The sequence below is a fragment of the Petromyzon marinus genome, chromosome 7 (genome assembly GCF_048934315.1).
Source record: "Petromyzon marinus isolate PM22_M1 ecotype Great Lakes invasive population chromosome 7, UKy_Petmar_22M1.pri1.0, whole genome shotgun sequence".
Classification (NCBI taxonomy): domain Eukaryota; kingdom Metazoa; phylum Chordata; class Hyperoartia; order Petromyzontiformes; family Petromyzontidae; genus Petromyzon; species Petromyzon marinus.
Genome location: NC_133673.1, coordinates 746,163 through 771,657, shown reverse-complemented (window position 1 = coordinate 771,657; position 25,495 = coordinate 746,163). Strand labels below are relative to the sequence as shown.

The 25,495-nt window shown below is 45.5% G+C and overlaps 1 protein-coding gene across 4 annotated transcripts in view; it reads left to right on the top strand.

The window, feature by feature from the left end:
- Positions 1-25,495, top strand: part of LOC116939824 (transcription factor Sox-5-like) — a 311,281-nt gene that overhangs the window by 252,373 nt on the left and 33,413 nt on the right. For 3 of the 4 annotated variants that reach the window (XM_032948675.2, XM_032948674.2, XM_032948676.2), the window contains 3 exons: positions 4,678-4,824; positions 6,412-6,598; positions 18,191-18,330. In XM_032948675.2, the coding sequence (XP_032804566.1) occupies positions 4,678-4,824; positions 6,412-6,598; positions 18,191-18,330 (474 nt within the window). The remainder of the gene's footprint in view (positions 1-4,677; positions 4,825-6,411; positions 6,599-18,190; positions 18,331-25,495) is intronic. The other variant, XM_076065203.1, reaches the window with a different exon arrangement.

Below are 25,495 nucleotides of genomic sequence, written 5' to 3'. Positions count from 1 at the left end.
ACAAAGCGTAGACGTACTACTCGTATTGCAAGACCTTGCTCGTTTTATCAAATGAATATTTATTTTAAATTGTTGCTCGTCTTGCAAAACACTCGCAGACCAAGTTACTCGCAATCCAAGGTTTTACTGTACTCCTTAGCCAATTGAATTGAGCCTGGGCAGCCGTAGAGCCAGTTGAAGATACTTGCCACGCGTGGTTCATCTGTGGACCTTTAGTAACCAGCGGCAGCGGCAGTAGCGGCAGCAGGTGCCCTCCTCCAGACTGGTGCCCCCCTCTAGAGCAGCAGCAGTGACATCACCAGTGATGATCACCCTGATCATCACTGGTGATGTCATTTCCGTTCGCACCAAGACAGAAAAAGCCTTTTGCCCCACATCAACCTCTCACCCGACCCTACCCGATATAAAAACACCGGTGAAAAGATGACATTTACCGCAGTGTATGCATGTATGTTTAACTTTTTTCGCACCGTACGTAACCAACCGTGCTAATCTGTGGTGCGGGATGTTGTGAGCGGGTGGTATTGTGGGTAGAAAGAGCGCTACAAGCAGTTAGCGCTCGTCAAAAACTGTGCCTTTTAAGAGCGAGTCGGAGACTCGAAAACGCTTGGCTGTTCCTTCAGCCTATGCTGAGCGTTGGACGTTTTTTGTTGTTGTTCTTGCGACGATGGGGAGAGGATGAGGGGGTCAGGCTGGTATGGGCCAGGGCCGGGCATTCGAAAATGAAAAGGACCATGAAATATGGAAAACAATAACACAGAAACGATTTGTCTTGTCGATGTTGATTAATGCCGAGAGAAGACGGATGTTTGATCTGAGGTAGTACAAACAACACGCAGCAATATCAGTGTGGGAAAGTTACCTTACAAGGATCGCTGTAGGCGATTGCTGTCGCCCTCTTCTCATTACACGCAAGTTACCACAGATGCTATTTTGTCTCATTGCCATAAGGTGTATATTTAAAGACTGAATGATTATTGCCGTGCTCCGTGCCAGCCAACGGGCTGTGTTTCATATGGCAATCCGTACGTATGAAGAGACTGAGATGGAAATGAAAGTAGATGCCTTATTTGGCCGAATTTAAGAGAATTTGAAATGTGATGGCCGTTTTAGTTTGCGTATTTTTTTATAATAAATCGTAAATGTATATTATAAGTTGTTGGGTTTTTTTCAAAGCCAATGCTTTCAGTGTAAAATTAATCCATACTAGAAAGTAATATGCAGAAGAAACCACTGGCCAACGGTTTACAGAGACAACAAGAGGAGTATAATCATACGGCAAACTTACCTTTTATTTTCATACTTTTCTCGTGAAATACATAGTGCGTTCAACATTGGGTTTGGTTGTTTTATTTTAAAACTTGCAGAGGTAATCGCTTGGTGGCTTGGCGTGTGGTGGTGGTGATGACTTAGAGTGTGGTGGTGGTCTCTTAGAGGTGGTGGTGCCTTGTCATGCGGTGGCCTGGTGTGTGTTGAGGGTGGTCGCTTGTAGTTTATTTGGTGATGGTGGCTTGTGTGGTGGTGGCTTAGAGGTGGTGGTGGTGGTGGCTTGTCGTGTGGTGGCTTGGAGTGTCTGGTGGTGGTGGCTGGTAGTGTATGTGGTGGTGAATTGGAGTGTGTGGTAGTGATGGTGGCTTGGAGGTCTGAAGATTGCTGCTCACTCAGAGGAGGAGTTGGAGGTGCTGCTGCTGAACCTGGAGCGTATCACTAAGAGGTGGGGCCTTACCATCAGCCCCACCAAAACTAAGCACCTGCCTGGGTATTTTGTCCCATCAGACACTCCACACCCACAACTCCCAATTGGTGATAGGGCAATTGTGGAGAGAGTGTGGAGTTTTCCTTACCTGGGCAGTGTGCTTATGACTGGCTCTGGTTTGACAGCAGAGGTCTCACTCCAAATCAGTCGAGTGGCATTATCTTTTCATCGGCTGCGGAACGCTGTCACTCCACACAAAGCTTCGGGTCTTCTCGGCCACGGTCATTGCCTTCCTTCTCTATGCTTGCGAAATGTGGATCCCCCTAATGGAACATCTTCGCCGGTTAGAAACATTTAGGCTGGTCTGCCTACGAACTATCCTGGGTTTAACCAGGCTGGATTGTGTGAAGAGCTCACAAATCCTTGAAAGATCTAGACAAAGTCCCATCGGTGAGCTCCTCCGGCAGGCAAGGCTGCGTTGGCTGGGTCATGTAGCCCACATGCCCACCCACCGCATGCCTGAACAGCTTTTGTTCGGCCAGATCAAGGGAGCTAAATGGGCGCGGCACGGGCTAGAGAAGAGATGGAGTGATGTGGTACAAGAAGATGTGGAGCTGAGTGGACTTGCCGATGTCAAGATCGGACTCTGTGGAAGAGGCTCATGAATGACGCTACTGGGCAGTTGGAGGCAGTCGCCCTCCAGCAACAACGTAGGGCAGAGGAGCGACTCTCACAACAACGAGCGAAGCGCCGGGCGGCTAAAACACATCAAATTGGCACAGTAGGGGGCACAGGTGGCGCATCAGCCAGTCATCTCAGTTCGACCCATGGCACCTGGGTCTGCACCGTGACCTCCTGCCAGGGGGCGTTTGACACTTCACGTGGCCTTAACATGCACATAGTCTGGCACAAGCGCCGTGGTGACATCACCACCACTTAGTGGCGAATGGCGGTTGTTTTTGTTGTTCGCTTGGAGATGGTGGTGGCTTGAAGTGTGGTGGTGGTGGTGGCTTGGAGTGTGTGGTGGTGGTGGCTTGGATCATGTGGTGGTGGTGATGGTGGTTTGGAGTGTGGTTGTGCTATTGGTGGCCGGCAGTGTGTGGTGGTGGTTGTGAACTATTGTAGATGGTAAGACCATCCCAATTTATAATAATTAATTTAACAATTTATCCTCACGCACCTTAGAACGGTGCCTTTGTAGCAGTGCTTTGTCAGGACTGAGGTTGTTATACCTGAGATTGCACTGAGCATGGTGCAAGCCAGAGCCATTGCTGCGGCTGGTGAAGCGGTGAATGCTGCTACTCCTGCATCATCCATGCGGGGCAGATTGAGTGGCAGCAAACTCAAATTCTGCTCACGCGGCACTCTAATGCATCGTTCACCTGGGCCTTACTTCGCGTGGCACTTGTGTAAACATTTACAAAGATATTTTTTGAGAAACGGCAATGTGAGTGGGAAAAGACTCATGGATGCAATGCAACGTTTCCAAATGTAGTGTACATAGAGAAAAATGTTTACAACTTTTGTGTTGTTGTGTTTTTGATAATTGAAGATTGGATTTTAAAACTGGAACCACATGGTGAAATCGCTTTCATGAGAATGGGAAAAATGTAAATGGTCATTATTTAAAATAACCCCTTAAAATGTGATTGATTACATAGATTGTACGGTTGTATTTATAGTGGATCTGAATGCACATACCATACACCACACGTGCCCACAAAGCAGAACGATGCGTGAGTGCACACAGCGGAGTTTGGTATATCGCTACACATCGTTGGTGACCAACAAATTAAAGATTGTATCTGATTATAGCAATATAACGTCTTACACTGCATTTGTAAAGTGGCATTTACTCAATGCGCATGTGTTACGTGATCATGTAATTAAACACACGACATCCATTCTTTATAAAAAAAAACAAAGCGATAGCAGGAAGATCCTCTTTTAATTTTGTAACTCCTCTTATCCGCTATTAGTCAACGTGAGATACATGATGTACGTGGACTAAACTCCTCTTATCCGCTATTGGTCACAGTGAGATACACGGTGTACATGTGTTCAACTTCTCTTATCCGCTATTGGTCACCAAGAGACACAGAGTACACATGTGTTGTAAATCTGCTGTGGGCACTGCCCTGGTGCAAGGTGGAGCACACACACCGACACACTGACACGTAGCCATGCACAGCCTCGTCGGTCACACCGAGCAGTGATGCCGGCGCTTCTCTGCTGCACGGGCAGGGCACACATCACCCACGTTATTTTCCAGGCTGCGCTGTGGCTCCTCTCAGAATGGGGGATGGGGGGTAGGTGGTGGCAGGAAATGTGTTGTGTGGTGGGTGGCACAATAGCAGTGATTCACTTGCTAAACGAGAATGAACTTGGATGGGTCAAAGGGACATCAGCCCTCCCCTCGCACTGTGACCCTCTGTCACCGTCTGCATTGTCAATGACTGCTGTAAACTCTTCTTGCGCAGTCCAGCACATGAGCAATTCTTGGGGAGAGTGTGATGTTCCGGCGCGTTTGTTGTTTTGGAATGTCGGAAAGACGTATAAATTATGTAAATAATCTCCCGTCCACCTGCAGCATCTGCTTTGGACTAAGGTGGAGTCCTGAGGTTATCTCACAGCTATAATGCATCTCACGTGGGGCTTGATTTCGCTATTTATTTTTTCACTTAAATACTAAATCAAGACCTACACAAATAAAATAAGATACAAAACTTGCATTTACAAACACTGAGATCAACCTGCAGCATCACGCCCCGGGGCCCCCAGGATCTTCTAGCTGCCTATCCCCTCCCTTGAGGCTGCCCCTCTAACCCCGAGCTGGCTGCTTCACCTGCTGCTGCTGAGCCATCAGCTATCCCCAGAAAAGTGCAGCAATGTGCTGCGTATTGACGTGCCAGTGAACGCCATCCAAGAACAATGCTTCATTATCACGCTGAACCCCTGACATCCATCTGTCCCTCACACAGCAGTTGTACGCGGCCCAGTTGGCAGCCCTGCAGCTCTCCCCGGGAGCCAAGCTGCACGGGGTGCCGCCGTCGGGCCTGCCCGGCTCTCCGTCTGGGCACCCGCAACTCCACGACAAGCCCAAGGGCAGCCCGCCTCCCAAACCCAAGGTAGCTCACCACACCTGCGCAGGCCCGCCCACCGTGAGGGCACGTGTTTCTGAATTTAGTTAAAACATTTTTGCCAGTGTGTCTGGAGCATAGGCAGTACTCATACTTGAGAACTAAAATGTTTGGAATTAATGTTTTAAATTTATGCATCTGAAATAAATAAACTGTTTTTCAACTACTTACACGGCCTTGTGTTTGTACTCAGCCAGGTGCCGCTGTGGTTGCTTGACACGTGCATTCGTAAAGTTGCCAAGTCCTGGCTGTGTGTCAACTCGGCATTTAATCCTTGTCAACAGTCAAAGTGATTTCCTGCTGCTCAAATGAGCATTGAGGCGGTGCTCATCTCCCGTTTACAGCCCTAAGCGAGTGGTGGAAATTCGTCAAGTCTGTGGCAGTGTGAACCACTATTGATCTTCCCCACAAACTGGTGCTCGTCTTATCGACCCTGGAGGGAAGATGGGCTGAGTTGACACGCAACCAGTATTCGAACTGGAAACCTTCCGATTGGGAGCCAGCCGCACTGCCGCTGGCACCTGGCCAGCTGTAACCCGAGCAGGGTGACTATGTTGGCTATTGCTTAGTGGAGAGTGACCACAGGTTAAATCCAGCTGGGAGCGTGGCTCTGGGCGTGATGACCACCGTTTGCTTGAGCAGGATCACACACCCCTTCACGCCATATGCCTGCATTGTCAATGTACTGCAAAGCAAATTACATTGTTTATCCATTAACTGGATTTTTGGCTAACAACTCTTCATTAATAAACCAGAATTAACACCACTAATCACAGTTGTTGATCATGTGTTTTCCTCTGAAGTGGGATTTGTGTTATTTTTGGTATATTTAGCATAACCTTCAAAACGACATGCATTGTATTCATACGTGCCTATATACCAGGGCTTTTCAGATTCGGTCAAGGTTCCTCTGCTTGCCAACATTGTATCGCATAGCCACTTACTGTCACGCTCATCGTCATTGCTGAATTTGGAGGTTATTATATTGGCCCGCAGGGTGGCGGCAGTGGTAACACTTGTGCCTCACAGCAATAAGGGCCTGGGCTTAATTCATGACTTGGGTTGCCTTTCTGAATGGAGTATGCATTTTTCTCCCCCTGTTCTGTATGGTTTCCCTCCCATAGCTACCAACAAGAAAAACCCCTATCTGACCATTATAGGCCAAGCATCCCAATGCCGAAATATTACCTGCAAATTACTCAGTTGGGATGATACGCAGCAATATTGGCCCCTCCTGTAAAAAAATAACTTGGCTGCACTCTGCTAAAAGAGAGTCTTTGAGACTCGGTTTTCCTGGGTACACGAGCGTAATTACAACTTCCACAAGTCCTCTACACAAGAGCTGAAATCCTCGTCATGCCTCAAGTTGGACACATCAGTGATGATGTACAAATCATCATCGATAATGACTGACATTATAGCTGCAATCAATTAAGTTGCAGTGTGCGTTCATAGGCATTATATTCCGTGTGCTCTTAGAATTAGCACGTTCCACTGTTGATGCTGCTGCTACAAATGAAATGCTGTATTTCGTGGTATGAGCCATGCCGTCGTTCGTGTGTTGTTGTTCTACAGGAAGACTCATCTCAGCCCTTAAACCTCTCGGCCAAACCCAAATCTGGTGAGGGTTCCAGGTCCCCCGACAATGCAGCATCCTCCCCACCACTGCACATGTTCAAGTGCAGCAGCGCCAGCCTCCTACGCAAGCCACCGCCCCTGCCCACCACCCTCAGCTCTCCGCCCAGCCGTACGCTTCCCCTTGGTACGTGTGTGTCGCTTGCAGCAGCCGCATGTGCATTGCTCAGTACACAGCACCACAGTTTCCAGTCAGTTTAATTTATTGATTTGTGATCCGGCGCTCACCGATTTGTTCCAGCCACTTGCTTACTCGTCGGCAATGAGTCGCCGCCTCATCACTCTGTCATTATCACCACTGTTACCGTCCCCGTGAGCTTTCATTATCGTTGATTCCTTCACTCATGTTGAGGACTCGGTCGACCATACACTGACTGTTTCATCTCATCCACACGGTGTTCAGCCACCACACTGCAGATCACAACACCAGATGCACTCACTCACTCATTCACCCTTCACTCTTCACTCACCACTCACCCACCACACAGAGGTCACAATGCTTCTCTTTCTGTTTCTTCCCCTTGCATTGCTTCATCACCCCCTTTCCAAAGCTCTAACAATACCCTTGCTCAATTCAGTAAACATGTTCACTCTCTTATCTATTCACAACTTTTTTTTGCTAGCTGCTTCGAAATTTTGGACCATTGAGCCTGTGCTCGGCAAAGAGTCTGCACAATTTTGTTGTTTGTCCACGGGTATGCTGAGCGGTGACGCGGTGAAAACTGCGTTCGTGGTGACGAGGTGCAGAGTGTGGTTGTGATCGCCAAGAGCAATCGGCGAAGGAGCCAGGCCTGAACTTCCCCATTGCTAGACTGGTACGGCGAGCGAGCATTGGCGATGAGAAAGCCGCAGTGCCGGCCCTCGTCAGGCGTCTAGACCGAGGTCTCGCCATCGCTGCAGGGAGGGGAGTTGTTGTGAAGATGCCCAGCAATAGCATTCTGAGAGCATTTGAGACGAAATCAAGATAATTTCACGTGGGTAATATTTTAAAGGTTATCAGATTATGAGTTATAGGAAAAGTGTTTGTGTATATAGCGAATGCCGCAGTTCATGAGTGTAAGAAAAACACAAGTGGCATGACAGGAATTAAGCTCAGGGTAAGAGCGCAGTGTGGTAACCGCTGCACCACTGCTCCACCCCCATGAAATATTAACACATCTCACTTAATATTTACCTCGAGTAAACATTATTGAGAAATTAATTAAATAATAGAATACGTTTCGATTGCAACACAAGCAATCGTCATCAGGTAGAAAACAAACCTAGTAAACTTAGAAATATAATGCAATACAACACAGAGACACACACATACAGTGAGGGAAAAAAGTATTTGATCCCCTGCTGATTTTGTACGTTTGCCCACTGACAAAGAAATGATCAGTCTATAATTTTAATAGTAGGTTTATTTGAACAGTGAGAGACAGAATAACAACAAAAAAATCCAGAAAAACGCATGTCAAAAATGTTATAAATTGATTTGCATTTTAAGGAAGCAAATAAGTATTTGACCCCTCTGCAAAACATGACTTAGTACTTGGTGGTAAAACCCTTGTTGGCAATCACAGAGGTCAGACGTTTCTTGTAGTTGGCCACCAGGTTTGCACACATCTCAGGAGGGATTTTGCCCCACTCCTCTTTGTAGATCTTCTCCAAGTCATTAAGGTTTCGAGGCTGACGTTTGGCAACTCGAACCTTTAGCTCCCTCCACAGATTTTCTATGGGATTAAGGTCTGGAGACTGGCTAGGCCACTCCAGGACCTTAATGTGCTTCTTCTTGAGCCACTCCTTTGTTGCCTTGGCCGTATGTTTTAGGTCATTGTCATGCTGGAATACCCATCCACGACCCATTTTCAATACCCTGGCTGAGGGAAAGAGGTTCTCACCCAAGATTTGACGGTACATGGTCCCGTCCATCGTCCCTTTGATGCGGTGAAGTTGTCCTGTCCCCTAATCAGAAAAACACCCCGAAAGCATAATGTTTCCACCTCCATGTTTGACGGTGGGGATGGTGTTCTTGGGGTCATAGGCAGCATTCCTCCTCCTCCAAACACGGCGAGTTTAGTTGATGCCAAAGAGCTCCATTTTGGTCTCATCTGACTACAACACGTTCACCCAGTTGTCCTCTGAATCATTCAGATGTTCATTGGCAAACTTCAGACGGGCAACAAGGGTTTTGCCACCAAGTACTAAGTCATGTTTTCCAAAGGGGTCAAATACTTATTTCCCTCATTAAAATGCAAATCAATTTATAACATTTTTGACATGCGTTTTTCTGGATTTTCTTGTTGTTAATCTGTCTCTCACTGTTCAAATAAACCTACCATTAAAATTATAGACTGACCATTCATTTGTCAGTGGGCAAACGTACAAAGTCAGCAGGGGATCAAATACTTTTTTCCCTCACTGTACACAAGGCTGGAATGGGCTGCAAGACCATTGCCAAGCAGCTTGGTGAGAAGGTGACAACAGTTGGTGCGATTATTCGCAAATGTAAGAAACACAAAATTTCCGTCAATCTCCCTCGGCCTGGGGCTCCATGCAAGATCTCACCTCGTGGAGTTGCAATGATCATGAGAACGGTGAGGAATCAGCCCAGAACTACACGGGAGGATCTTGTCAATGATCTCAAGGCAGCTGGGACCATAGTCACCAAGAAAACAATTGGTAACACATTATGCCGTGAAGGACTGAAATCCTCCAGCGCCCGCAAGGTCCCCCTGCTCAAGAAAGCACATATACATGCCCGTCTGAAGTTTGCCAATGAACATCTGAATGATTCAGAGGACAACTGGGTGAAAGTGTTGTGGTCAAATGAGACCAAAATGGAGCTCTTTGGTATCAACTCAACTCGCCGTGTTTGGAGGAGGAGGAATACTGCCTATGACCCCAAGAACACCATCCCCACCGTCAAACATGGAGGTGGAAACATTATGCTTTGGGGGTGTTTTTTCTGCTAAGGGGACAGGACAACTTCACCGCATCAAAGGGACGATGGACGGGGCCATGTACCGTCAAATCTTGGGTGAGAACCTCCGTCCCTCAGCCAGGGCATTGAAAATGAGTCATGGATGGGTATTCCAGCATAACAATGACCACACGGCCAAGGCAACAAAGGAGTGGCTCAAGAAGAAGCACATTAAGGTCCTGGAGTTGCCTAGCCAGTCTCCAGACCTTAATCCCATAGAAAATCTGTGGAAGGAGCTGAAGGTTCGAGTTGCCAAACGTCAGCCTCGAAACCTTAATGACTTGGAGAAGATTTGCAAAGAGGAGTGGGACAAAATCCCTCCTGAGATGTGTGCAAACCTGGTGGCCAACTACGAGAAACGTCTGACCTCTGTGATTGCAAACAAGGGTTTTGCCACCAAGTACAAAGTAATGTTTTCCAGAGGGGTCAAATACTTATTTGCCTCCTTAAAATGCAAATCAATTTATAACATTTTTGACATGCGTTTTTCCGGATTTTTTGTTGTTATTCTGTCTCTCACTGTTCAAATAAACCTACCATTAAAATGATAGACTGATCATTTCTTTGTCAGTGGGCAAACGTACAAAATCAGCAGGGGATCAAATACTTTTTTCCCTCAATGTAGACACACAGAGAGTGTGTGTCTCTCTCTGTGTGTCTCTGTGTTGTCTCTCTCTGCTTGTGTGTCTGTCTATGCGTCTCCATGTCTGTGGTTTGTCTCTCAAATTTAGCAATCTTTGGAAGAATGTAATGAACCAGGTAGGGTGTTGACTTTTGTTTTGGTCGACTCTCTGCGTTGTATTGCATTATATTTCTAAGTTTACTAGGTTTGTTTTCTACCTGATGACGATTGCTTGTGTTGCAATCGAAACGTCGTGTTCTATTATTTAATTTATTTTCTTTCTACGTGACTTTACCGAAAGAACCAAAGAATAATTCCTGCAGTCACGAAAGCTTCAGATCACTATTGAGAAACTGCATCTTAACATAAAGCTGGTGAAATCCTTCTCTGAAGGAAGCAATGGCAAATGGGACATTGCTGTATTCTGCTGCCTCCTGCACCCGGCTCCTCTGCCCCCCGTGCTGCCTTCCCAATTTGCCACCAAAAATGATCCGTGGCTCCCCCCCTCTCTCTCTCTCTGTGTGAGCTCCCAGTGGTCTTTACTTCCTGCCGCCAGCCCGTCCTCTCCACTGCGAGCGGCGTGCCTTTGCACGTTGTCCCATGTGAGACCCGCTGCGTGCCGAGCACATTTGCTTAAGTCTCGTTGGGACGCTCATTTTCACCTCCTCTCAGCTCCCATGGCCCACGCGCACCGCAAATCCCCTCTCAAGAGAGTCCATTGTTTTACAGTCAGTTCCCAGACAGACCGACTCGGCCTCCTCTCAGCAGTGCCCGAACTAACTCGGTGTAATTGCCTCATCCCACCCTATTTGAGTTTTCTCATTTATTTTTGATATTGGCCAATTATTATCAGCTCCGTATGAGACAAGGGGATGAGGAGCACCCCACTAATCCCCTTGCTCTGGCCACTTACCCACTTCCAACTGCGTTCTTTTCATCATTCCGTGGCACGTTTGTTCCTGCCAGTCATTTACAACATCACACCACGCTGCATTTGCACTTCTGGCATATATGTGTGTGCAGTAGTCTCTTACTCGACTCGAGGTGATTGCTTCATCTTACCAGGTGTGTATGTGTGCATGCGTGTGTGTGTGCGTGAATACAGCGCAACGTGGGCTGCTGCTCCCAACGATATCCGTCCGAGGTTCCAACTCTCTCGCTTGGGGCGTTCTGCCTATGTTGCAACAGTTGATTGAACAGTTATATATCTATATGTGTCATGATGTTTGTTTCCTGTGTATGTCGATTGATGCCTTGGGCACCATTGCAAAACGAGATGTTCAACCACGCAGATGATGAAGCGATGACATCGGGTCCTGTGCAGGTGCTGGGTGGATTGAATCCTAATGAGGGATAATGATGATGTGGAGAGACCTTCTGAAATATGCTAATCATGGATGATCATGATGACATTTTAACTATACATTAATTTTCAGAGGGGGACCACTTTTGACGATAAGACATCAGAGTGAGGGCCGCCACGCATTTGAAACCATTGTGTTTGACAGCAGCACGATGATGATGATGGGGGGTGGGTGTGTCACGTGGTGTGTGTATTGTCGGGGGGCTGCACGTCAGGGGCCGCACTAAAGGCCACCAGGGGCCACCTGTGGCCTGCGGGCCTTGCAATGAAGAACACTGCTGTACACTAATAATTTTTCACTAAATATTTACAATTTAATCAAATGTAAACGAACGCACATTTAATCTGGTCACATACCGTCACCACGAAGCAGAGGTAAGAAAGCTGAGAATTCTTTATTTAAACAACATATAAGCAACCAAGCGTGCGAGGTACCCACCAGGAGGCGACATGGTGGACGGGTGGCAGTGAGTGACCCCGCGCCCGACGTGTGACCACGCACCAGCAGCAGCAACGCAGCAGTGCCCTCCCACAGCCCTCGTCACGGGCACAGCCGCAGTGCTCAAAACGACGTTTTTATTTTATTCATATTTACGCTCAGGGAGCCTCTCTTGCTTACCGCCCCGAGTCGTCCTCTGCGATGATTGCCTCCTGTACCTGTACACAAAAGCCAAGTCCGGAAAGTGAAAACTTTGTTATGAACTTTAAAAGTTTGCAAATCTATGGATGGGAAGCAGTCTCTCTGCTAAGCTTTGTCAAATACAACAAGAAACCAACACGAGCATCCTCCCATAACGTATTGTAATGTGTACCTACCTGACATCTAGTGGCAATTAAATGGTAGAACATTTAAATATTTGGGTATGAAAGGGATAAAGAAAACTGCATTTTTTAAATAGAAAATATGGCCATCAATATGTTTAGTTATGAATTAATTACGTTTGGAAATCGAACACGACAGTACAATAACGCGTCATGTGTGGCTGTGCACGCAGTGTTCAGACAGGTTGTGTGTAACCTGTGTCCATTAGTCCATGTTTTAAACTGACTGGTGACATCACAGCATCACATTTGCTTGCCTTTCATTATAAAAGTTGCTTTAAACATGAAACATGATTAATACATCAAAACAAGTTACTTAAAAGGATGTTTACATGACTCCTGTCCACAGGGTCACCGCCTCTCCCACTGTAGATCAAACCCGAATATATTTCTTATTCCGCCTAGGTCTATAATCAACACTGCAGTATCCTGGGATAAAGTTCAACACAATACCGACACCAGATCTCGGTACAAATCGATTCCTGCCACCTAAGCATAGACCCCGATTCCCTGGAATGTACCGGGTCAAACCCAAGACTGGTGGTAGCCCTGCTTGTCCTTAAGTCAGTCAGTGTCCTTTATTTAACCAGGAGATGAAGTTAACCCATTCAGACGCATAGAACACCATGGCCTCTCCCCTGAGCCATGTAGGTTCCCATTAGCAGATGGGAAGTCTGACCCAGGCTACTTATCAGGCCGCAGGAGAAAGGTACAATGTGGAACCATGAGGTGTTGTTACAGTTCATGGAGATGAGGCAGGATGACGACTGTGTTGAGCCAGTCCTCTTTGGTCATACATAACAACAGATTCAGTTCCACAGTCGTGTACATTGTGTCAACCAAAATCCTACAGGAATGCATAATGACAGATTGGAAACAGTGTTTCAATCAAACAATCCAACTCGATTCATTTGTATTGAAAAATACAATTAGGTTTTACCCTTTCTGGCAATAAAACAGGTGTTAAGATGTTCACCGAAATATTTTGCAAGGAATCATGTCCGCATTAACTCCACATACTTGTGGTGAACATGCAAACAAAAATATGCTCCGATAATATTTATTGATAGTTCATTTGTGCGTGTTGATATTCAGTCCAAGTGATAGATGCATCGCTGCAGGAATTGGTGTTCAAGGCCGAATAGCGTTTCATTAACACTGTGTGGAACACATTTGTTTGTGCTCTTGAAATATCTGTCCAGAATACGAAGCCTAAGCATGTAAGCTCATTACACTGGTTTACACCATTATGGTAACGATACCCTAATAAATGTGCAATTATTTTTATTATTATTTAATCCCACATCATCGTACCCTCATAGCGAATGCTGCAAGAATACGAGAACTCATTTCCTATCACCCGCTGATATCAAATGAGTGTATGGTGTTGGTGAGATATTTAAATCGGGTGCCACTGAATAGTCAATTAGCCTCTGCCCGTGTTTGTCATTATTTATGCGCTTGTGCAATATTATTAACAGTATTTTAGACGATAGAATCTGAACGGTCCAATTTATTACATCCCGATAAAATGTTCTTATTTTACAGTGAAATTAACAAGTGTAGGCTTGCATCTTCTGGCACTTGATAGTTAATATTGGTCACTGAAGAACAAAAACTCAAGAACATGTTTGGTCATATGCGTATCCAGCGGTGGGAATGTAAATGCAGATTGGCTACCGCAGTGCCTCGTGGTTTGGGGTCCTGAGTAGCAAGGGTCTTGTGCAGGTTGTACATGATAAGGTAGCACTCATTTCACACAAAGTGCTTGCCACAAATGAACCATAATACCTTGCTGATATCGTCAAGGAGCATAAACCATCAAACGAACTCCGGCTCTCCTCGCAGCAGCTTTTGGCTAGCCGTCGAACAAAGACACGTTCAGATGCGCGCCTGCAGCCGTTTGGGATGCTCTTCATATTAGGAAGCCACGAGAGCTATGCACTTTTTTACATCTAGATTGAAAACTAATTTATTTATTGCTGCTTTTTGTGTTTTAGTTTGTTGTCCTTCCCCCCGCACCTCCGATTAGCACGATTGGCTATGTTCGATGCGAAAGAAATTCAACACACACACGTACATACGTTACAGACGGTGCTGCTGGATGTGGCAGCCAGGGCGCTCACGCGAGAATTCATCTCCGCTCCTGGTCTTGCACCGTCGCATTGCCTTCCTGTCGTTCTAGCCGGGTGGTATTTAAGATCGTGTTGCTCGTATTTAATACCATGCGAGGGCCTGCTCCACTTTATATTCAATCAGCAGGGCCCTTAAAGAATCTGCCGCTGATGCCCTTCGCAGTACGTGTGTGTGTGTTTTTTTTACGTGCCAATTTGTTCAAATGAATAGAATAATTTAAATGCTATTGTAAGTAAAACACGAGTGTACATGCACAAGAGAATAACATCAACCAAAGGAGCATACATTTAAAAAATAAAGTCTGGATAAATAAATGTCCACGCTACCTTTCCACAGACATACGTCACGCGGTTTCTGTATATTTACTGTAAATTGAGTAGATTTATTTTGGAACTGGTTCTCGTGTGTCATTAGTGCTGATTTATACATTCACAGAGGTTGCATCAGAGCAGATAAAAACAATATGAACGCAGGCGTTCAAGTGGTTTGCTGCTCAAATGAGCATTGAGACGGTGCTCCTCTCCCGTTCAGATGCATGAGGCAGTGGTGGAAATTCCACATTCCTATGGCAGGGGTGAGTCTATCCATTGCACCTGAATTCTTATATCATGACCTAAAGGTTTGCTGTACTGCTTTATACGAGTGTGTGTGTGTTTATACGCATAGGTAGGGCAATAATGTTTTACTTAATGTTTGTATACAGTATTTCTAGTATGTCTGTATTTACGTGTTGTATAATGACACTGTATTCATAAGTTTGTACCTGTGGTTTTTGGACACCGAGGTAAACACAAGTCTCAAGACCACCCCATAAAAAATGTTGCCAATTACATACAGGTTAGAATGCCAATATCGATTCTTGTAATTAGTTAAAAGAACTAATAACGGCAGGATAAGTGCTAATCTATGTCATGTATGATTATTTTGTGCTGTAGAAGATCCTTAGAATGGATCATGGAAATTGGATTATTAACTAGTTAAAGTCCTGTATCTGGTGTTAAAGCCAAAATACGGATTTATTTTTATCCTGCAAAGGAAGTAGTTTTTGCAATTCAGATTAAGCGACTTTCATCGCATGCACATGCAGTTCACGTTATTGCATTGCGCACAGATCTACGCTTGTATAAATTCATAGGCCCATAGACTTCAGCTCTGGATTTTTATTAATGGTAAGCATTTAATAAATTGTGCGCGTTAAATTGATCTACTACAACAAAACGTGTTACCTAAATAAATAAAAACAACCCTTATGAACATCTGTTTGGAATACACTTTTAAATGAGCGCATACCTGTTTCATTTTATCGACACCTATATTTTTATTTGATGATTGATATCTTAAAAAAAAATCCCGGTTCTTCTTCACAAATGCCTCTGACAAACAACCGAAAATCAAGCGAAATTATTTGGAATTGCGCGGCTGCTTGTTCTGTAGAAATTAATGAACCTACCCGCAGAAAGCTTCATTGCAAACAGATGTACTTTGATACAATGTTAAGCAAACCTGACAGGACTTTTGAAGTTGCTTCCCTTACCATTTTGCTTTGCTTTGTTTTTGGACGCTTCAAACGAGCACTTCAGCAAATCTGAGCCCCCGTCGTCCTTTGTAGTACAAATGTTTGGCTTTCTGTGCTTCTGAGGAGCGTCTGGTCGTGGTGACAAAGGCTTTGAAGGGTGCGGGATTCACGCGCGTCCTGACTGTAGCAAGGCCCCTCTAAAACCCACTGCACGCCTTTGTAGTATGGGTTTTTTGTGTGTGTGCCGGTAATGGGTGAGGCTCACCTCGGCAGGCAGCCGGCACAGACGCACTCTGAACAGCGCTGAGATTGTGTAAACTTCAGGCAGGCGAGCGAGCGGGCGCAGCAAGCGCATGCGAGGAAGAGAAAAAGGCTCGCTCTCGTCCGACATCATAGGCCCTCTTGTTCACGCTGTTTTAGCCTGTGGGATGTGCTGCTCCTGACGAGATGGTGTCGTGCTTCCCATTCAACAGAAGCGGCGTTGCATCTGTGCGTGCATCTCAGAGTCAAAGGGATTTCCTGCTCAGATCAGCATTGAGGCGGTGCTCATTTCCCATTCACAGCCATGAGCAAGTGGTTAAAATTCCACATTCATATGGCAGGGGCAAGTCTTGCCCTGCCTTCCTGAGGCAAACAACTGTTGACATTCCCAAGAAGCAACGCTTGTTTTATCGACGCCGGAGCAGTGACGGACCTCATCAAAAAAACAAATGGGATTTTGAGCTTGCAACTATTCCAATTGCGAGCCACATGCTCTCCCGCCGAGCCACGGTGTGGTTCGTATGCTGCATACACAAAACGTGAAGGGAGCAGTGGCACGATGGTGGCACTACACTCCAGTGCCACACCACCTGGATTAATAGCTGGGCGCTCGTGGAAATTTATATCGAAACGTGATCCTGCCTTACCTAGGCGAACTCAGTTAACATATACTAGGCGGTGTAGGTCACATCTTGCCACGGTGGTGAGATGTTAACTTCTGCACCTAGTATACAGGAGGTTGTGGGTTCAATCCGGACCCTGACACCTGTATATTTGGAATTTGAATGTTCTCCCTGTGGTCGCGTGGATTTTCCTCCGGGTCCTCCGTTTTTCCATCCACGTTTAGAAACATGCATTGAGAGTATTTGGATGCTACAAACTTGCACGTGATAAGCCACTTCGTTGAGCTATCATTTGTGGCAAGGTCGCTTCTGAAAAAAAGAGCTATTGAGCTCAGTGGGCCTTACCTGGTAAAATAAAAATAGTTTTAAATAGTTTAGATTAAATGAATACCTGGTGGAGTATTGTTAATTATTGCTCAGGCCGGTGCTCCGTCTTCCCTTGCCTCAGTATGTGATACAAGGTGGCTCACGGTACAGGACCCCGTAGTCTAGGGGATGTAGACGCTGTTCGTGTGCGAGTCGGTGTGTACCCAGCGATCCAAACGCGTGACTGTGTGAGCGCTTTTGTGTTGTTTTATGCCTGACGCCTGCACCGATTAAATTCTGCCTTAGGCACTGGAAATGCGCAAGTGACGTAAACAATTGAAGTAGATTATGCATCACTGAAGGAAGTGTAGAGACACTTTACTGGATATAGATACACAATATAATAGCGCACATCAAATACACAAATTTGTCATTATATACACGTTCTTATGCAGTATGCAGTTAGTCATTCGCTCGCCAGTGGCCAGTCACCTTCTTAACACTCTTCTATCACTATTACCACGGTTACAATTCCTGTGAACTTCACTCATTGATTTCTCCTCCGATGTTGACGACATGGCCTATACCAGGCTGTTTCACCTCATCCATCGCGGGTCACATCAACACACTAACGCTCTCACCACCCACTCACCACACTGCAGGTCACAACAACGCACTCACCATTCACTCACCACACTGCAGGTAACAGCAACACACTAACTCACTCACACACTCACCACCCACTCACCAGACTGCAGGTCCCCTCACTTCTCTCTCTGCTCCTTCCCTGCCACCGCTCCACTGTTTGAAATCCCTCCTCCATCATTGTCTCTTTTCCCAAAGCCCTGACAATAATAACCTCGCTAAAAAATCAAGATACGTGTTACACTCTTTATCTGTTACAACGCTGACAATTGTGCTGTTTGTTACTGACCACTTGACACTTTGGACCATTGAGCCTGGTGCTCAGCAACTGCATGAATAAACAGGCCACAAAAACGTGCAGAAAAGTAAGTGTTTGCCGATGACTGGGCGTGACCCCCTTGTGACCTGACGTAACAACAGCATGCGCTGCTGCTGCTGCCGCCACTACCGCGTGCTGCAGATGTGCTGTCGTCGCTGCAACCCACGTCCTTCCTGGGCGAGCATGAGGGCCTGGGCCGTGGCGGTGCTCACGAGTCGTCGCGCTCCTCCGACGGCAAGCTGTCCCTCGCTGTGGGGATCAACAACTGCCTCAACGAGAGGGTACGCACCGCACCACCGCGCCACCCCCCTCCCACTCCTTGCTTGCCCCAACGGGGTCAAGGACCAACTGCGGCCGCCACTGAGCGTCTTTGGAGGTCGGCGTGGCGCATGAGGGGGTGGGGTAGCCAGCATCACACCTGGCCTACTCGCTCCACACAAAAGCAAAGGGCCCCCATATTTATCCTTATAAACTGTATATAGGGTTGCCAGCTTTTCCATGGGGCAAAGCCGCAACATATTTCCCAGCCAGCCTAGGTCTGTTATCGATACCATGCAGTCCACTGCAATGAAATCCAACAGCACACCAATACCGGATCTCGCTACGAATCTATTCCAGCGACCCAAACACAGATGCCAATTCCTGCACTGTCCAGACAGGTGGCAATCATTAAAGGTGGCGTGGCACATGAGGGACGGTGTGACCAGAACCACACCCGGCTGCCTTTGTCGCCTGAGTTCCGACGTATGCATGCTGTAACAAGTACGAATTTAGGTTAACCCAGTGCAGGGCCGAGGATAGGTTTCATGATCAAAGTTATCATTGAACCAGGAGAGAACCGGAGAGACAAGGACAGCCTTATTCACAAGAGTGATTTGGGTCACCAAAATGACATGCTGAGATATCACTTGCTTCTGATGTTATCCATGGCTGGGAATTGAACCTTGGTCACCTGGATAGTGGTGTTGTGTGAAAATCACTGCACCATCACTCCACATTTACACGTAAAAAAGAGATAAAAGCTCCCTCTCTATGTTGGGGCATGCACACAAGCATTGTCACCTGCAATGACGTTTCTTAAAAGCATTCAGAATATTGAAGGAAGAAACTTATGTGGCTCTTTGGTTTGCACAATAAAAAAATGCATGTTTTAAAACTCTTACTCGGATTCCAAATTGGTCGTCATGGGTTTGTTTGAGATGTGTCACTTGCACAAAGCATTAAAACGTGCATTCAGCAAAGGCAAATAATGGACACTGGATTAAATGGCTGTTATTGAACCAGGTGGCTGCATGCTGAGATCTGTTGTCTTTTGTGAGCAAAACCGTAGGAACAATACGGATTTTTAAGCAGGAATTTGTATTGTTGTGTTTCCCGATACAGTCTGTAATTTAGTTTGTGGGTACATTATGAAGCTGAGAGTTGAATAATTCAAATGTACATGGTAGGCCTTGTGAATGTTACTGGATTTTCAGCAACGTACTGCAGTTAAACAAATATATGTTTTTATATTAGAGCTCGTAATTATTTAAAATAATATTATGACAACACATACGAGCGTTTGACAAACCATACGCTGTACACCTACGCATGTGTAAAACAGAGAACATTAATTTCCCTTTGTACTTCTAGCTATTTTTCTTGTTAAAAGCAAGAAACAGCCTTTTTTTAATCGCAGACAATCTGTACAGGTGTACGGGAGTGCGTGATTAGTCGTTGTATCCATGAACCGCTGGTGTATTCATATTTCATTGAAACATTACTGAAAAAGCTAAAAAAAACATGCCATGTAACTGGTATTGGCCGAACATCCCAATGCTAACTAATTAGCTGCAAATTACTCAATTGGGATCGGACACCAGCAGCAGCAACATCGCCCCCCAACTGCGAACACTTGACAGGACCCTCCTGGGAAAGAGTGATGGGACTCACAGAGACTTTCCTGGGTAAACGAGCGGAATAATTCTGTCATTATGAAAATAATTGCAATGCATGCGATGGCAGCAACTGTTGTGCGAGAAATTCACCTATTCGCCAGCGTCGTATTCCCAAGGAAACAATCCCCTGGCTGGTGCGAGGAACCCAGGACGCACAATGACAGCTTAGTTCCTGCGATCTGCCCGTGGTAGTGATTTCAGAGTGATAGCTTTTTTGATGTCTACCGTTCACCAGTTGTCAACAGTTTGGTCACAAATATGAGCTGTTTTCTTTATTATTAGTGTCATACCGGATGAACGGCTTTGCAAAAGATGCACTTAAATGGAGCTACATGCACACCGCCGGCTTATATAGAATGTACTCCAGCTATAACGTGTACATGAACCGGCGGTGTGCGCAATTTAATTAATTAATTGTTCCATTATATTCTATTGCGCATGATGGCAGCGATACGTTCAGGAGCTGATTGTCAATGCCGTAGTCCGCTTGCCACGAGAGTGCTTCAGGAGAGAGAGTTCGTGTAGTTTTGCTATTCCTCCTCCGTAGAAGGAGCACAGACTGCAGTGGCTTAATGTGTGGTTCATAGTTTGATTTTATTTATCACACATCATTGCGATTGTTGACCGTGTTTCTCAAGAAAAGCATCGGTGAGTTGTAAGACACTTTTTTTCAGGAGGGTCCTGTCGAGTTTTTGCAGTTGGAAGGCGATGCTGCCACTTTGTTATCCCAATTGAGTAATTTTCAGGTGATTTTTAAGCATTGGGGTGTTTGCTGCAGGAGGAAATTGGTGAACCCAGCGGAAACCCATGCAGAACAGGGAAAGACAATACTGACACAAACATTACTCATCTAAGGCTGAGTCAACCTAGGAGAGGCCCAAGACCAGTTCAAATATTCAGCACTACCGTATTATATGGGTGCGAGTGGGAATCGAACTCAAGTCGCCCGGTTCATAGCGCAGTGCGCTAACCTCTGCCCTACCGCTGCCCACCACTCGCTCTCGCACTCTCGCATTGGGCAGAACAGGAGGAGTACATGCTTACTCCATGCAGAAAGACATCCGATTCGGGAATTGAACCCAGGACATTGTGCCACCCTCTTGCCCACATCGCACTTTAATGGGATACAAGTTAATCAAACGCGTACATTATATTTCCTGCACACTGGCACTAACAAACGTGTAAAAACGTGAAGGTGACTACAAACTTTGTAACTATTCAATGCTACACTCGTGTGACCTGACAGTGCATAGTAATATCTTACACAGTTAATGAGGAAACATACATTTCACAATAATTATTAAATTGTAAAGTTACGGAAAGAATAACTAATCATGCCTGAGCATCGTGTTTAAATTATACGCATTTTGTGCATTTTAAGTGAAGGTACAGTGAGGGAAAAAAGTATTTGATCCCCTGCTGATTTTGTGCGTTTGCCCACTGACAAAAAATGATCAGTCTATAATTTTAATAGTAGGTTTATTTAAACAGTGAGAGACAGAATAACACCAAAAAATCCAGAAAAACGCATGTCAAAAATGTTATGAATTTATTTGCATTTTAGTGAGGGAAATAAGATCATTGACAAGATCCCCCTCTCAATCAGAAAGATTTCTGGCTTCCAGGTGTCTTTTATACAGGTAACGAGCTGAGATTAGGAGCACACTCTTAAAGGGAGTGCTCCTAATCTCAGCTTATTACCTGTATAAAAGACACCTGTCCACAGAAGCAATCAATCAATCAGATTCCAAACTCTCCACCATGGCCAAGACCAAAGAGCTCTCCAAGGATGTCAGGGACAAGAGTGTAGAACTACACAAGGCTGGAATGGGCTACAAGACCATTGCCAAGCAGCTTGGTGAGAAGGTGACAACATCTTCTTTGGTTCTTTCGGTAAAGTCACGTAGAATGAGAATAAAATAATAAATTGATAAAATAAAATAACACAATAATATTCTCACGATGTTATTTTATTTTATCAATTTATTATTTTATTCTCATTCTACGTGACTTTACCGAAAGAACCAAAGAAGATTAATCCTTGCAGTCACGAAAGCTTTAAATCGAAGGTGACAACAGTTGGTGCGATTATTCGCAAATGGAAGAAACATAAAAGAACTGTCAATCTCCCTCAGCCTGGGGCTCCATGCAAGATCTCACCTCGTGGAGCTGCAATGATCATGAGAACGGTGAGGAATCAGCCCAGAACTACACGGGAGGATCTTGTAAATGATCTCAAGGCAGCTGGGATCATAGTCACCAAGAAAACAATTGGTAACACACTACACCGTGAAGGACTGAACTCCTGCAGCGCCCGCAAGGTCCCCCTGCTCAAGAAAGCACATATACATGCCCGTCTGAAGTTTGTCAATGAACATCTGAATGATTCAGAGGACAACTGGGTGAAAGTGTTGTGGTCGGATGAGACCAAAATGGAGTTCTTTGGCATCAACTCAACTCGCCATCTTTGGAGGAGGAGGAATGCTGCCTATGACCCCAAGAATACCATCCCCACCGTCAAACATGGAGGTGGAAACATTATGCTTTGGGGGTGTTTTTCTGCTCAGGGGACAGGACAACTTCGCCGCATCAAAGGGACGATGGACGGGGCCATGTACCATCAAATCTTGGGTGAGAACCTCCTCCCCTCAGCCAGGGCATTGAAAATGGGTTCGTAGATGGATATTCCAGCATGACAATGACCCAAAACACACGGCCAAGGCAAGAAAGGAGTGGCTCAAGAAGAAGCACATTAAGGTCCTGGAGTGGCCTAGCCAGTCTCCAGACCTTAATCCCATAGAAAATCTGTGGAGGGAGCTGAAGGTTCGAGTTGCCAAACGTCAGCGTCGAAACCTTAATGACTTGGAGAATATCTGCAAAGAGGAGTGGGACAAAATCCCTCCTGAGATGTGTGCAAACCTGGTGGCCAACTACAAGAAACGTCTGACCTCTGTGATTGCCAACAAGGGTTTTGCCACCAAGTACTAAGTCATGTTTTGCAGAGGGGTCAAATACTTATTTGCCTCCTTAAAATGCAAATCAATTTATAACATTTTTGATATGCGTTTTTCTGGATATTTTTGTTGTTATTCTGTCTCTTACTGTTCAAATAAACCTACCATTAAAATTATAGTCTTATCATTTCTTTGTCAGTGGGCAAACGTACAAAATCATCAGGGGATCAAATACTTTTTTCCCTCACTGTATGACCCCAAGACCACCATCCCCACCGTCAAACATGGAGGTGGAAACATTATGCTTTGTGGGTATTTTTCTGCTAAGGGGACATGACAACTTCACCGCATCAAAGGGACGATGGACGGGGCCATCTACCGTCAAATCTTGGGTGAAAACCTCCTTCCCTTAGCCAGGGCATTGAAAATGGGTCGTGGATGGGTATTCCAGCATGACAATGACCAAAAACACACGGCCAAGGCAACAAAGGAGTGGCTCAAGAAGAAGCACATTAAGGTCCTGGAGTGGCCTAGCCAGTCTCCAGACCTTAATCCCATCGAAAATCTGTGGAGGGAGCTGAAGGTTCGAGTTGACAAACGTCAGCCTCGAAACCTTAATGACTTGGAGAAGATTTGCAAAGAGGAGTGGGACAAAATCCATCCTGAGATGTGTGCAAACCTAGTGGCCAACTACAAGAAACGTCTGACCTCTGTGATTGCCAACAAGGGTTTTGCCACCAAGTACTAAGTCATGTTTTGCAGAGGGGTCAAATACTTATTTGCCTCCTTAAAATGCAAATCAATTTATAACATTTTTGACATGCGTTTTTCTGGATTTTTTTGTTGTTATTCTGTCTCTCACTGTTCAAATACTTATTTGCCTCCTTAAAATGCAAATCAATTTATAACATTTTTGACATGCGTTTTTCTGGATTTTTTTGTTGTTATTCTGTCTCTCACTGTTCAAATAAGCCTACCATTAAAATTATAGACTAATCATTTCTTTGTCAGTGGGCAAACATACAAAATCAGCAGGGGTCAAATACTTTTTTCCCTCACTGTATGAACTTATATCAGATGATGAGATCAGCTAGCCTGCGGTAATGTTATCACACAGAGCACCTTTCACAATCGAAATTCATTGTAATATAGACAAATGCATCAATGTATTTCAGTTGACGTGCTGTTATTCTCGGGCAAGTGAACACACTTAGTATTGTGGGACTACGTGCGTCATGCAGTCTCACACCGTGTATCATGAACAAGTCTATTTCAAGAGACATTAAACACACCGTGGGTATTAAAGGCAGCCGGGTGGGGCACAGTAGTGACACTCCCGTGCCTCACAGCAGCAACTTCCTGGTTTTGATTCCCCACTCGGGTGCCTCTCTGTAAGGAATTTGTGATTCTCCCCCTGCTCTGAATGGGATTCCTCTGGGTTCTGCGCTTTCCTCCCATAGCTAATAACAAACCACACAAAATGTAATCAGTATCGGCCAAACATCACACACAGCAAACTCAACAACACCGCCTGCTCCCCACCCCATCATGAAAACCTGGCAGGACCCTCCTGTAGGAGAGGCGTGAGGCCTTTGCTGGGTAAACAAGCGTCGTATTACATGAATAAATGCATAACGAACCATTATTTTGCTTGGTGCTGTGGTTACACCAGCAATATTATTAATCACCAATTTGCTTTCCACGTCTCTTGGAAGAGACTCGCGTAGAACACACTGTGAGACTGTTGGACACGGGCAGTAACACAATCCTAAGTGCGGTTCCATGCTGCATGTTAGCATCTTCAATGCTGGATGTTAATGAGTGCCACGGTGGCAATATGTTAACTACCTCGTCTGCTATGTACGCAGTCATTGGTTCAATCCCGACCATGGCGCCTGTATATTTAGAGTTTACATGTCCCTATGGTCGTGTGGATTTTCTCCGGGTTCTCCGGTTTTTCCCTCAACATTTAGAATCAACGTGCGTTTAGAGTATTTGGCTGCTATAATTTCCGCATGATGATAAGCCACTTGAGCTATCATTTGTGAAAGTCAGGTCGCTTCTGAAAAAGAGCTATATAACTCAGTGGGCCTTACCTGGTAAAATAAAAGAAATAGTTTCGTTTTAACATGTGGCACCGATGGGGTGCAATTGCCAACTAATATAAATGAGTTTGAAAGTTGTTGTCGAGGAGTCGACACAGCAGCCTTCTTGATGGCATTGTGTCACCGGTGGCAGAGCAGAGAACAACGCCGAAAGGCGAAGAGTACACAGACAATGTTTTATTGCCACAAAGGGAAAAACTTATTCTTATTTTTAACACTCTATCCCATAGAGTAGTGACCGATGACATTCGTCCGCGCTTTGCTGAACCGTGTTCTCATAGCAAGCCAGGCTATGGTACCTCAACACCCATGGGAAGGGAGTGTTGCAACATTTGTGCGATCCACCAACCCTTGCTTCCACAGTGCTGGATTACATTCGACGTGCATAGCCACTACCGACCGGCCAATGGTATTCGTTAGGTATCCATTGTGACCATAATGCTTTATCTG